The sequence below is a fragment of the Diabrotica virgifera genome, chromosome 3, assembly GCF_917563875.1.
Source record: "Diabrotica virgifera virgifera chromosome 3, PGI_DIABVI_V3a".
Classification (NCBI taxonomy): Eukaryota; Metazoa; Arthropoda; class Insecta; order Coleoptera; family Chrysomelidae; genus Diabrotica; species Diabrotica virgifera.
This window is the reverse complement of record NC_065445.1, coordinates 233,570,696-233,585,024: the sequence shown is the minus strand read 5'-3', so window position 1 is coordinate 233,585,024 and position 14,329 is coordinate 233,570,696. Positions and strand designations below refer to the sequence as shown.

Below are 14,329 nucleotides of genomic sequence, written 5' to 3'. Positions count from 1 at the left end.
TATAATTCCTTCCTAAAAATAACGATAATAATTTAAAATTTAGATAAAAATATATTATAATTTCCTTATAATAATAAGGATGTAGAATACTTCCCGCGATAAAAACAAAAGAACATAACCCATCTAATCTCTTCTGTCCGACAGGTACTCAAAATAAACATCTGATGCATTCACTGCATCAATGCGCAAGCGTAACCGCAGAATTCGGAGTTAAACCATCTAACGAGGATCGGTTAAAATCTTGGTTAACTTAAACGGGTTTAAGCTCTAGCTCTAACCTAGTAGTGAAAAACTGATTAACCATGAATATTTCGGTGACCGAAAAATAAATAGGTTAACCCAGCACTGAAAAACCGGCCCTTAGTGTTCTTAATGTATTTGCTTTACTTGATGTTTGATCTGAAAGCTGGTGTTATTCCGTTTTTCTATGTGTTTGGATATTTTCGATGACATCTTGCCTGTATATGTAATAGAGCAAAAGGTACAAAGTTTTTCCTCTGGTGGTGAATTAGTCGAAGACTGATTTTATGACTGTCTTATGCAGATTTCATTTAAAATTTTATTTATTATTTGTTAATTGTGTTCTTTGTTTACTGCTGTTTGCTTAATGTATCAGTTTTAAATTGTAAATTTACTTAGATGCGTATTTTAATAGATATAGTCCAGAAAGCCACTGCGCATCCGCTAGGAAAAATATTCTAATTCGGATTTTTTGCACAATCTTACTCAAAAAGGACTCCTTTTAACAAATTTTCATGTTGCCAGGACCAAAAGGTGGCCAAAAATTTTTTAAACGTTTTTTTTTGTTTTTATCCTAAAATTATTTTTTTTACATGGAAAAAAGTTATTTTAGGTTTTTTGGATCATTCCAAACAGAAAAGGTCTTTAGTGACTTTTCTCTAAAAATGATAGTTTTTGACATTAAGCGATTAAAAATTGAAAAATTGCGAAATCGGCCATTTTTAACCCTCAAAAACTATGTAAAAAACTGAAAATTTGAATGTTGCCAAGGTAGGTAGATATTCTTTAAACATCGATTGATGAAATCCCGAAGAGTTTTTTGCAATACAATATTCAAAACTCCTTTGTTTTTTAATTACTAATCAAGCGTGCGCGACACTATTTTCCACCGACAGTATGGTGCAGATGAAAGGAATAAATTCGTTATTTCGTAAACTGGCGACTTTAAGGAAAAATCCCGAAACAGGTCGATTTTTATTTTTAAGTTATGATATTGTGGCATATATGGCATACTAGTGACGTCATCCATCTGGACGTGATGACGTAATGAATGATTTTTTTAAATGAGAATAGGGGCCATGTGCCAGTTCATTTGAAAGGTTCTTCAATTCTCTATTCAGTAATATAAACATTTACATAATTATTTATACAGGGTGTCCAAAAAATTTTTATTAAATTAAATTATTTGACAAAAAAAGAAGTAGAAGGACACCCTGTATAAATAATTATGTAAATGTTTACATTACTGAATAGAGAATTGAAGAACCTTTCAAATGAGCTAGCACACAACCCCTATTCTCATTTAAAAAAATCATCGATTACGTCATCACGCCCAGACGGATGACGTCACTAGTATACCATATATGCCACAATATCATAACTTAAAAATAAAAAATCGACCTGTTTCGGGATTTTTCCCTAAAGTCGCCAGTTTACGAAATAACGAATTTATTCCTTTCATTTGCACCATACTGTCGGTGGAAAATAGTGTCGCGCACGCTTGATTAGCAATTAAAAAACAAAGGAGTTTTGAATATTGTATTGCAAAAACCTCTTCAGGATTTCATCAATCGATGTTTAGAGAATATCTACCTACCTTGGCAACATTCAAATTTTCAGTTTTTCACACAGTTTTTGAGGGTTAAATATGGCCGATTTCGCAATTTTTCAATTTTTAATCGCTTATTTGTCAAAAACTATCATTTTTAGAGAAAAGTTACTAAAGACCTTTTCTGTTTGGAATGATCCAAAAAACCTAAAAAAACTTGTTTCCATGCAAAAATAATAATTTTAGGAAAAAAACAAAAAAAAACGTTTAAAAAATTTTTGACCACCTTTTGGTCCTGGCAACATGCAAATTTGTTAAAAGGAGTCCTTTTTGAGTAAGATTGTGCAAAAAATTCGAATTAGAATATTTTTCTTAGCGGATGCGCAGTGGCTTTCTGGACTAATAGCCCTATTTTATTTTTAAGGAGAATAAAACGTTCAATATTAAATCGTTTTCCTACAAAACCCGGACGCAAAGAATAAACCACCCTGCAAATCTATTAAGATTAACTATATGTATTTATTATGCACAACATTGTAATACAGTTTTCTAGTTCATTAAGCTTTAAATTATGTAAAAATTTAATAATTGCATATAATATATTCATTGTTCAGTCAATACTAATTAACCGTTTTAATAATTGCATCTATAATGCTTTTCAACATACGAAATTTTGATGAAATTGAATTAATAATAACAAATTAAATAACACCCTCGGTAAAACACAAAATTAATAAATTATGGCCCCTTTACATTTATAAATAAAAAATAATATCCTTCCATTGTTATAGTTTTCAGTTTGTATAATATATGGATCCAATTTTAATGGGTGACAATAATAACAACAGTTTATGGATGGAAAAAAATCGATCACGGAAAGTGAAATAATAATTATACAGGATGATTTATTAAGAATGTCCAATCTCTGAGTTGTAGATTCTAGACCTCAAAATATTAATGTTTAGCCCAAATTACTTAAATAAAATGTGGCTCTTTACTGAGTTACAGGGTGTTTTTTTTTAAATTTAATAACTATTTTTACCCACTAGTATCAAACTTTTTGACATATTGTTATCATACTTTGCACAAACTGTAGGTAAATAGACCATACTTAAGTATGGTACATACATAAACGTATCTGGCTGGGGACCGTGAATGGTTGACTCTTCCCAAATTCTACGCTAGTGGCGGTGTTGCTATTTTAGCACAATATTTAGATTCTCCAATACTTTCTATATAAATAATATACTATTCATTTGTAACAATAAAGTCATTGGTTCTCGAGTTATTTGAAGTTGAAAATGAAACGACACTGCTACTTTAATTAATGTATTGTATTCCTTCATGTTTGTCTACAATTATCTCGAAAACTAATGATTTTCTCGTTACGAATGAAAAGATATCGAAAAATTGTACTAATAAAAAAATATAAAAAAATATTTCTAGGAAACGCTTTTCTTTAATTACGAGTGACCAAAATTAAATATATAAAAAAATCAACTAAAAAGCAAAAAATAAAACAAATTGAAAAAATCTAACACATTCGTCAAAGAAAAGCGTGGCGCGGCTTCATCGAATAAACGGTTTTCGTCCCACGCTTTTCTTTAACGAATGTTTTAGATTTTTTAAATATTTTGTATTATTTGCTTTTTAGTTGATTTTTTTATAATCTGTTTAATTTTAGTCACTCGTTTTAAGAAAAGCGTTTCTTAAAAATATTTTTTTCATATTTTTTTATTTTTTATTATTTAGTCTTACACTTTTCAAACATTAAAGTATATCGTCATGTTTATTAAAATATGTGTAACATATATGATATACAAACATGAAAAGTAGTCGGAATCGGCAAAAAATTTGAAACTTTATTGTTTAATTTAGGAAGCATAACGTAATCAATTAACGTAAAAAGTGAAATTATGTATAGTTTATATAATTAGCTACAATCTGTAAAAGTTTCAAGTTTCTTCATTGTAAAAAACAAGAGAATTTAAGCATTTTACGTTAAAATCGTTTTATTATTTAAACAATTAATAAGCAAAAAAAAAATTTACTGACTATTCAAAGTGAATTATTATTCAAAGTGAAATTATGTAAAGTTCATATTATTAGCTACAATCCGTAATACTTTCAAGTTTATACATTTTAAAAAACAAGAGAATTTAAGCATTTTCCATTAAAATCGTTTTTTTATGTAAACAATTATTAATAAACATATTTTTTTCATTGACTATTCGGGTATTGTTCCCCCGAATGCATATGTCTGCAAATTTTCATTCATTTGCATTGAAGAAAAGTCAGTCAAATTAACGTCTAAAGATTTGATGCAAACTATTGAAGTAAAGAAAAGCGTTTAAAAAAATTAAAATTTCGCCAGTGGCATAGAATATGGGAAGGGTCTACCATTTACTTTTCCCTGTCGTACGCCTCTGGTAGTAGTCAGAAATGTTTATTCAACATAATTTAGTAGGGTGTACTATACCTACACTTTGTGTCAAGTATGACAAGGATATGTCAAATAATTTGAAAGTATTGGGTAAACATAGATGTTATTAAATTTTTAAATATGGTTAACTCTGTAACCTGTAACTCAGTAACGAGCCATATTTTATTTAAGTGAATTGGGTTAAATCTTAATATTTTGAGGTTGATAGTCTACAACTCAGAGATTGAACATTCTTAAAGAATCACCCTGTATATAATAAACAATAATTTTGGTAATGTTGGTGATATTGGTGATGGATCCTTTGTCGAAGGTGTTGGATGTAGGAAAGAATATCAGATATCAGAATGTATGTCTCTTTTTTGTTTGGTTTTCACCCATTTGAAAAAAATGCGAAAAGTTGAATTATCCATATTATGTGTCCTGTCAGTCTGTAAACACAACTCTTCCTTCATTAGACCAGATATAATGACAAATGAATCTTGTCATTCTGTCTGTAATGTCAGTAATGAAAGCTTATAACCCAAGGATAGAACGAAAGGGAAATAGTTGACATTTGACTTACGGTTTTGGAGTTTTAACCGGAAGTACTGTTTTAAAGTCGCCGAAATAGTACAAGCGATATGTTATTTGACGTACCATAGCTGGACGAGAACAAATATACACTTCCGGAATTTATATCTATTCCGGTTAAAAAGTCGCACCCGGAAGTGCGACATTATAGTCGCAGAAATAGTGCATGTTGTATATATCAACCTACGTGTTTTAAAAGACGACTCGAATAACCCTAATAAAATTGGTGTTTCTCAATATCTCGTAATAATAATTAGTCCATTGAAATGTTATATTTAGGGCCGGTTGTTCGAACGCTAATCAACAAAGATCACTATCAAATATTTAATTACTGTCACCAACTGTCAATGTCAACTTTGTTGGGTTGCTGAAAACATAATTGATTATAATTATGAGATTAGTTAATCAATTAACATAGCAATTAATAACATAATAATTAATAACATAATTGATTAACTAATTTCATAATTGTAATCAAAAATTATGTTTCAGCAACCCAATCAAAGTTGACATTGACAGTTGTGACAGTAATTCAATATTTGATAATGATCATTTTTGATTAGCGTTCGAACAACCGGCCCTTAGGGTTCCATTTCTTAAATGAGTCAATTTTATTTTTTTAAAAGTGTAGGAAGGTTCAGTAGAAGCTAAAGTTCAAGTTTTTGGTGTCGCCACCCTTGTCTCCCGGTCGCCATATTAGAAAAAGGGGTGCAAAGGGCTTTCGCGCTGTATCTCCTAAACTAGTACTCTTACAGAAAATTTAATTACACAGAAAATGTAGAAAATTAAATTTTTTACAATTTTATATCTATTACTTTTTATCGTCAAGTGACCAACAAAAAAGTTATAAACAAAAATAAGAGAAAATTTTGTAAGAAATTTCCTTTTGGAAGTTATAACTTTTTTTCCGTTCATTTCACAATAAAATAACATCATAGCGATTTTGTAGAGGATTTTTCAATGAACTATAAAGTTGTTTAATTTTATTTATTATATAGGTTTTGCAGCGCTCCAAACTTGACCAGATTCTCGAATTCTCATAGGAATACAATAAAAACAATATTTTTCTATCCATATATTAGGCGAGCAGCATCAACCGTTATGCCGACCACGAAAATCAAATTTAAGGTCAATAACTAATTTTGGTCTATTTTTATGTTTTCGAGGTCGTTGAATCCGAATATGAAGTTTACTTCTTTCTAGAGTTGGTGGAACATGTTCAAAAATCAAATTTTATACAAAAATGCCAAAAATCAATTTTGATGATTTTTCAAATTTACCTCTCTGTTTCTTTGGTCGCTGTAAATATTTCCTTTTGAAAATTTTACTGTGTCATCTCTGCAGTATGTAGATAACAATAAAATTTCTCCAAAATGTTTAAACACATTAAAAATAGGAGTTGTTAATTTTTAAACATTTTGTCATCATATTTCGTTAGTTTCATGTTTACTTAAAAAGTTGAGTGGCAAACTTTTTAGTTTATAATTTTAACCAACACAACAATAAAATATATTTCATAAAAAGAGTTTTTTGGAAAATTTTAAGTCAAAATATACAATAGGAAAAAAGGTATGTTACTTCATAGACAAGCGGCACACCCCAAAAAACGTTTAAATCTCGAGATCCTGACCTCGGTGTATCGAATGCCTAATTTTGATCATACTTTATGATTTTGATATCAAAAATCGTTTTTTTTTGCTCTTCTTAAGAATTTTGCGGTAACGTCATTTTTCTTCTGAACCGGCGAATTTTCCTCAAAAAACTTCTTGGGCCTTTTCTATATATGCTTAGGGTTATAAGTTTTATAGTGGGGAGAAAGGTCAGAAACAGATTAATAATAGCATAGGAATGTTAAAATCATAATAAATTGTATGAATAAGGAATATATATTATAGATAGAAAAGTAAGCCACACTTTTGTTTTTATTGTATCCCTATGAGCATTCGAGAATCTGGTCAAGTTTGAATCGCTGTAAAACCTATATAAATAAATATAATTAAACAACTTTTTAGTGAAAATTGTTCGCTGAAAAACCCTCTACAAAATTGCTAGAATGTTATTTTATTTTAAAATGAACTGAAAAAAAGTTATAACCTCCAAAGGAAAATTGTTAAAAATTTTTACATATTTTTGTTTTTTTGTTGGTCACTTGAAGATAAAAAGTAATAGAAACAAAATTGTAGAAAATTTAATTTGCTACATTTTATGTTTAATTAGATTTTCTGTTGGGTTGGTAGTTTACGAGATATAGCGCGAAACCCCTTTGCACCCCATTTCCAAGATGGCGGCCGGGAAACAAGGGTGACGACCCCAAAAACTTGAACTTAAGCTTCTACTGATCTCCCCTACACATTTAAGAAATAAAATTGACTCCTCTAACAAATGCAAGGTATGGCTTAAAAAATGTATCATTTTAATTTTTTTTTGTGACATCCATTTTATTGCAAACTATTTTATAAAAAATAAAAAACAGTATTACATATTATGAGTGTTAAGAGTGTGACACAGTCAGTATTCACCAAGTGGTGAATACCTAAAAGAGTACAATAATGATTGAATTAGTACAGTTATTAATAAATTAATTGAATTGAATGATTAGTTCGTGTTGAGGTCAAGAGTGTCTGTTCTTCTTAGTCTTCTGGTAATTTTAATCGACTAAATAGAAAATAATGATTTTTTTTTGTTCCAGGCATATGTTTACTCCTCTTCGGCTACACTTTGATCGGCTCCGTGATATTCCTTTCTATAGAAGGTGGTTCCAGCTACCAACATCAACACCAAACACTAGCCACAACGTCATTATCAAATAGTGTTACTACTAACAATAAAAAGTATTCGAATCACAGTGCCGAGTTAAAAGCAAAGAACGATGAAGCCAGAGCTAAAACCGTTGAAAATATTTGGGATATTACCGTCAGTTTGAATATTTTGTACAGGTAAGATACAATATGAATTCGTCAAATGCAGAAATCGACTAACTTAATAATCTATCATCATTATTTTCATCATCATCATCATCTACACTCTTAGCGGAGTCATTGCCAACCTTTTTGGCTCTTTCAATTCATTTGTCACTGGGAAAAAGTGTGAATTAATATTTTGGTTCAACAGTTGGTTGTGCGACTTGGTATTTTTTAAGATATTGGCTACCCATTCCCACATAACAATTATGGTTACCCATTCCCTAACACCCATCTTCTTAAGGTCCTCAATTATCTGGTTCTTCCATCTCGTTTTGGGTCTTCCTCTTGGTCTGCTTGATGTTCTTCCAGGTCTGTTGTCCGATTAGGACATCGTGCCATCTTATATTGTCAATTACTTTTCTTGGAATGTCTTCAATCTTTTCAGTCCTCTGCAACTCTGAATCAAAGGTATGTACCTAGGTACTCTGGGCTAATTAACAAAATACAAGGAAAAGTTATTTACCAGTAATTTTATTGCTGGAATCGAATCTTATGATTGTATATATTAATAATGTAGGTATGCAAAGTCCGCAGATAGTGTGGTAATTTTTTTATTAACAAAATGGCGCCCGAAAATCGTGTTTTTTTTCATTTTTGCTCTATAACTCCAAAGGTTTTAATTTTACACCAAAAACATTCAAATAAAAATTCACCGTATTTAAATTCTGCATCGAGTAGTGTTTTTCCAGTTTACTTCGACGAAAATTTTCCACGGAAAGTGCGGGTTTTTCCAGCAAAATCTTTAAGTTTCAACTGAAATTTTAGATAAGTAATTGTTTATCAATAATTAAATAAACTGGATAAACTGGTAATGTAAAACCTCTTTTTGTATGAATGATAATTGCAGAAGCCGACGGAAATTGAACTAACAGTTTAGCAACAATTGAATTGTTGATTAAAAATTTACGGTCACCATAATAACCACAGTAGTTATGATAAGTAAGAAAAGCTGTGATTTTTGTATAAAAAGACATTCCACCTATCTAATGTACTTTACAGAATTGAAATTGGGCTATCTAAGCGGCCTCAGGAATATTTTAAATTTATAAACAATTTTTTGGCATAAAAACAAATAGAATATCTCGGGAAATATCAAATTAAATTAAATCGTGTTAGAAAAACGCGGCAGGATGCTTCTTTTAAAAGAAAAAAACGTTTAATTATGATGAGTGGTTCCTGAGATACAACCGGTCAAATTTGACCGTCATTTACGGCAAAGATATAAACAATAGGATCATAATTTTTTTTATTTTTGTCATCTTGCTCTACACCATTTTCATATCTTTAAAATACTCACAACATATATTATTATAATAAAAACTATCGATATTACAAGTGAAAATTGCCAAAAATAGCAAAATTCCAATAAAAAATTAGGTTGGAGAAAGTGTAATCTCAAAGTTCAAAATCGGTATACGTTAACAAAATGCATTTTCTTGGCTTCCCATGGAGCAATTTCTTTCATTATATTTTTGTTCTCAAGTAACTCGAGTAGAACCATCTAACTAAACTTGCTTTTGTTTTGTTATAATAGATTAATTTATTTATAAGAAAAGCAATTTACATATTTTTTCCAGTTGTAGACTTTTTTAGATAAACTTACTACAAGTGTACTTTTTAACGTTAAAAACACAAATATTCTCATTTGAAAGCTGTATAATTATTTAAACAATCTTTATTTAAACAAATTAAAAAATTTTGTTATAATAAATAAATAAATTTATTATAACAAAACAAAACAAACTTTGACATTATTTAATAATGCGTTAGTTATATAGCTCTACTCGAGTTACTTGGGAACAAAAAAAGAATGAAGAAAATTGCTCTGTGGGAAGCCGAGAAAATGAATTTTTTTAACTTATACTGATTTTAAACTTTTAGATTACATTTTCTGCAACCTAATTTTTTATTGGAATTTTGATATTTTTGTCAATTTTCACTCGTAATAGTTTTTATTATATTAACATATGTTATGAGTATTTTTAAGATATGAACATTAGTGTGAAGAAAGAGAACCGAAATGAAAAGGTGATGATTCAAAAATTATGATACTACATATTGTTAATATCTTTACCGTAAATGCCGGTCAACTTTGACTGGTTGTATCACAGGAACCACTCACTAAAATGAAACTTTTTTTCTTTTTAAAAAATTGTCCTGCGGCTTTTTTTTAAATACTGTTTTCATGATTTAATTTAATTTAATATTTCCCGAGTTATTCTATATGCGTCATAATTATTGTGGTTATTATAGCGACCGTAAATTGTTAATTAACAATTCAAGTGTTGCTAAACTGTTCATTCAATTTCCATCGGCTTCTTGATTTATAATCTACACAAAATAAGCTTTTACATTACCAAGTTATTTAATTATTGCTAAACAATTACTTATCTAAAATATTGGTTGAAAATTGCAGAATTTGTTGGAAAAACCCGCATTTTCCGAGGAAAATTTTCGTTAAAGTAATTCGAAAAAAAGACGTCTCCATGCAGAATTTAATTACGGTGAATTTTTATTGGAGTATTTTTGGTGTAAAGTTAAAATCTTTGGAGTTATAGAGCAAAAATTGAAAAAAACACGATTTTCCGGCGCCATTTTGTTTATAAAAAAAGTAGCACACTATCTGCGGACTTTGCATATCTATATTATTAATATATACAATCATAAGATTCGATTCCAGCAAAAAAATTGCTGATAAATAACTTTTCCCAAAAATGACCTGTTCTCCGATAATCTGCCCAGACCAATGGTAGAGCTCCGATCTCTTTTTTAACGTGGTCCGCATACTTTGTTGGTTATCTTCTCCGGGCTGTCCTCGCCAGTAATAAACTTGAGAAAGGCACTCTGCCGAAACGGCTGTAGTCACATAGTTGTAATAAATTTTGTGGGAGTATAGAAAACAAACGTTTTCAGTGTTTTATTGTTAGATAAAATGAATTTCCATCATGTAACGGTCGAATTCATCAATTATCTAGGTTTCTGCTAATCAGTGCTCTGTCGTCAGTATACGCCACAAGTTGCGATGTTATAATTGTACTTTTTATTTCGGTGGCTCTTATTATTCCTTCTACGGCAAAAATAAATACTTACGTTGATAGAGAGTCGCTTTGTCGTACTCCAGGTGCTATTTCTATATTTTTAGTGACACCGACATCTGTTACAATTGGTACTGTAGAACCTCCCACTGTAGTTTTCGTAAGCTTTATGAGTTTTATTGCGATATCTAGGTTTCTCATGTCTTCTGTTAAATCGGGTATTATTAGGCTTTAAATCTATGGAAAGGTGTGTAAGTTGATATCATGTTGGTGGTCGTAACACTTTTCAATTGACTGTGTGATTATATAAATTGAGTCTATTGTTGACCTTCCATCTCTAATTCTCTTCTGGTAGTAATAACTATAATATATTCGACTAAAATAATATATACAGTGTGGGCCAAAGAAAAGAGTCCACTTCGATATTTGGCAGTATTGATTAGTTTTTAAGGAAATGACAAAACAGGTGGATTTTTGATCTAGAGGGGACACATTTTAATGGTACATACATCTGTCATTTGTCAACCCCCTCCCTTCCACATCTCCCGACCTTTATTTTTAAATAGGGAATAGGGGTCGGGTGCTAGCTCATTTGAAAGATTATTGAATTCTCTATTCAGTAATATTAACATTGATATAATTATTTATACAGGATGTCCAAAATATTATTTTGAATTAAATTAATTGACACAAAAAGAATAATGTATGTAATTCATTTAACTCAAAATACATTCTACTGCTGACAAAAACAAAAAAAGTTTATTTGATAATAAACATTGTTTGTTGCTTAAATTCAATATTCAACCTACCAAGAGGCAGATGGGTGGATGGGTGGCAGCTTAAACATTTAAATTAAGCAAAAAGCAATGTTTATTTATCAAAAAAACATTATTTTCTCTTTTGTGACAGCAGTAGAATGTATTTTGAATTAAATAAATTACATACATTCTTCTTTTTGTGTCAATTAGTTTAATTAAAAAAATGGTTCCTTCGACACCCTGTATAAATAATTATGTTAATGTCTATATTACTTAATAGAGAATTGACAATCCTTTCAAATAAGCTAGCACACAACCCCTACTTCCTGGTCTAGCAAATAGTAAATACTGCTAAATATCGAGGTGGCCTCTTTTCTGTGGCCCACTCTGTGTATGTACTGTTTAATTAAATTCACTTGTCATATAAAATCAAATGAATATGCTAGAATAGATGTAGTTTTATATAGCGTCATTTTAATTCACAGGAAGAATAACCACAAAGTAATCATCCGTTTTATCGCAATGTGTATGTGTATATAAATTAATCGATTTGGCAAGAGGGAAAAAATATAAAGTTATTTCAGTTTTAATAATTTTCATATTACTTTTTTGACTACATTGGGATGTTAAATCGGCAAATTTTTCGCAGGCACTACATTTTCTTCTCGATTACTTTAAGTGATATATAGTTGCATTTTAAAATTTTGATAGAAAGGATAAGGACCTCAACTAGTTTGTCTTCATTATTAGTAGTATATTTTTATTGAATACTTTTATTCACAATAATACAGAATACTTAAATAAATGTGTAGCTTTCTAAAACCGATTTACTTAACAAATTTTAAACGACATACTTTTCTAAAAACGACATACTTAACAAATTTTAATAAAATTTTAATAAAAAACAAATTTACTACTTTTTTTTGTAGTGCACTACGTGCACTACTTGCACTAGGTGAGGAATATCGTGATAGATGGATTGGACGAGGTTCGATAGAATAGCCAGCTCGGTCACCGGACTTTACACCATAAGATTTTTTTCTGTGGCGGTACTTGAAATCTAAGGTTTACGCTACACGAATTGTTGAAGAATGTGGGGTAATTTCTCCCCCCACATTTAAACAATTACAACAAGAGTTTAACAATAGGATACATTACTCTCAGAACATCGATGGAGCATATTTTTAACCACATTTCTATTAATTAAATCGGAAACTAAAATTTTAGTATTCAATTTATTTATCAAAATTAGCTTAAACCCAAACAAAATTAGTATGATTGAATAGTTATTGTCAACACTTTTCAAACGAGATATCGCTTGTCATATAAAATTATCTGTCACAGTTGCTCTGAGTAACTGATGAAAAGACCAAAATCTCCCAAATAAATGTGAAACAAGGAACAAATAAATTAAAAAATAGAAAGTCACCAGGGGAAGATCAAATACCAAATAAACTTTTGAAATACGGAGGTGATCACCTTTTAGAACAACTGCAAATTCTAATTCATAAAATAATTACCACGAACAGAATACCAAATGAATAGAGGAGAGCGATCATGCTGATGATCGTTCTTCGAGAAAGGATATAAGAAAGACCCAAATAATTATCGAGCAATAAACCTTTTAAATACAGCACTCAAATTGACAACAAGAATTATAGCGACAAAAATAAACGAACGCATAACTCTGCAAGAGGAACAGCAAAGATTTCGGACAGGAAGATCATGCACGGATGCAGTTTTTGTAATAAGACAAATGAAAGAAAAGTCCCTGAAATACAACAAACCAGCATATACAGGGTGTAACAAAAATACAGGTCATAAATTGAATTACATATTCTGGGACCAAAGATAGTTCCATTGAACCTAACTTACAAAGAGGCAAAAAAGTTTTCAAAACACTGTTTAACAAATAGTATCGCACTAATAGTTTAATTGGAACGTACCCAAACATTTTGGGGGTTTAAAGAACAAAACACCTATAAATTTTTTATGTAAACATATTAAAAAGAAGCCGCAACTCGATAAAAACTGCCTTATCGAAAAGAGCCAAAAAAGTTTTAAAAACATTGAATTGAACTAATGGGACTGCAATAATAATTTAATTGGAACGTACACAAAGTTTGGGTGGGTTTAAGGGAACAAACCCCTATAAAATTTTTATGGGGTACACAAATTTCACTATAATTTATCTTTAAGATTATCCTGCCATAATAATGCCACATGTCCATTTTCAATAAAAAAACTTTAATAGTTTTCGATATATTCGAAAAAATCGATTTTCATTTTGTAACTTCAAAGGGCTGTAACTTTTTTATGTGCATATTTGAACTAAGGTAAGTTAGGTTCTTTCGAACTATTTTTGGTCACGGAATATGTGTTTTAATTTATGACCTGTATTTTTGTTATACCCTGTATATGCCTGATAGATTTGAAGAAAGAGTTTGATGGAGTGGGAATTCTGGACGCGATACATTTATTATATGAAAAGGGAATATCACTAGATTTAATAAAAACCATTGAGAATATACACTGTGTCCGTAAAATATGGAACAAATTCTTTTTTAGCTAAACAGAGCATTTTAAGAAATAATCCTAAAACACGTCGATTTTTGATTTTAATTTACCGTATTTTAAAATAATATTCTAATATACAGGGTGAATTACTTTCGAGTAATGACGCCACCGTCATTTTTTTTTTTTAATGGAACACCCCCATTTTGTCTCAATTTTCGGATTACTCTAGCCGAGCTGATTGCAAAAATGTATCA

At 30.1% G+C, this 14,329-nt stretch overlaps 1 protein-coding gene across 2 annotated transcripts in view; it reads left to right on the top strand.

Moving 5' to 3' along the window:
• LOC126881598 (potassium channel subfamily K member 18-like) overlaps nucleotides 1–14,329 on the top strand; it is a 579,919-nt gene that overhangs the window by 236,008 nt on the left and 329,582 nt on the right. For both annotated transcript variants that reach the window (XM_050645961.1, XM_050645960.1), the window contains exon 3: nucleotides 7,492–7,738. In XM_050645961.1, the coding sequence (XP_050501918.1) occupies nucleotides 7,492–7,738 (247 nt within the window). The remainder of the gene's footprint in view (nucleotides 1–7,491; nucleotides 7,739–14,329) is intronic.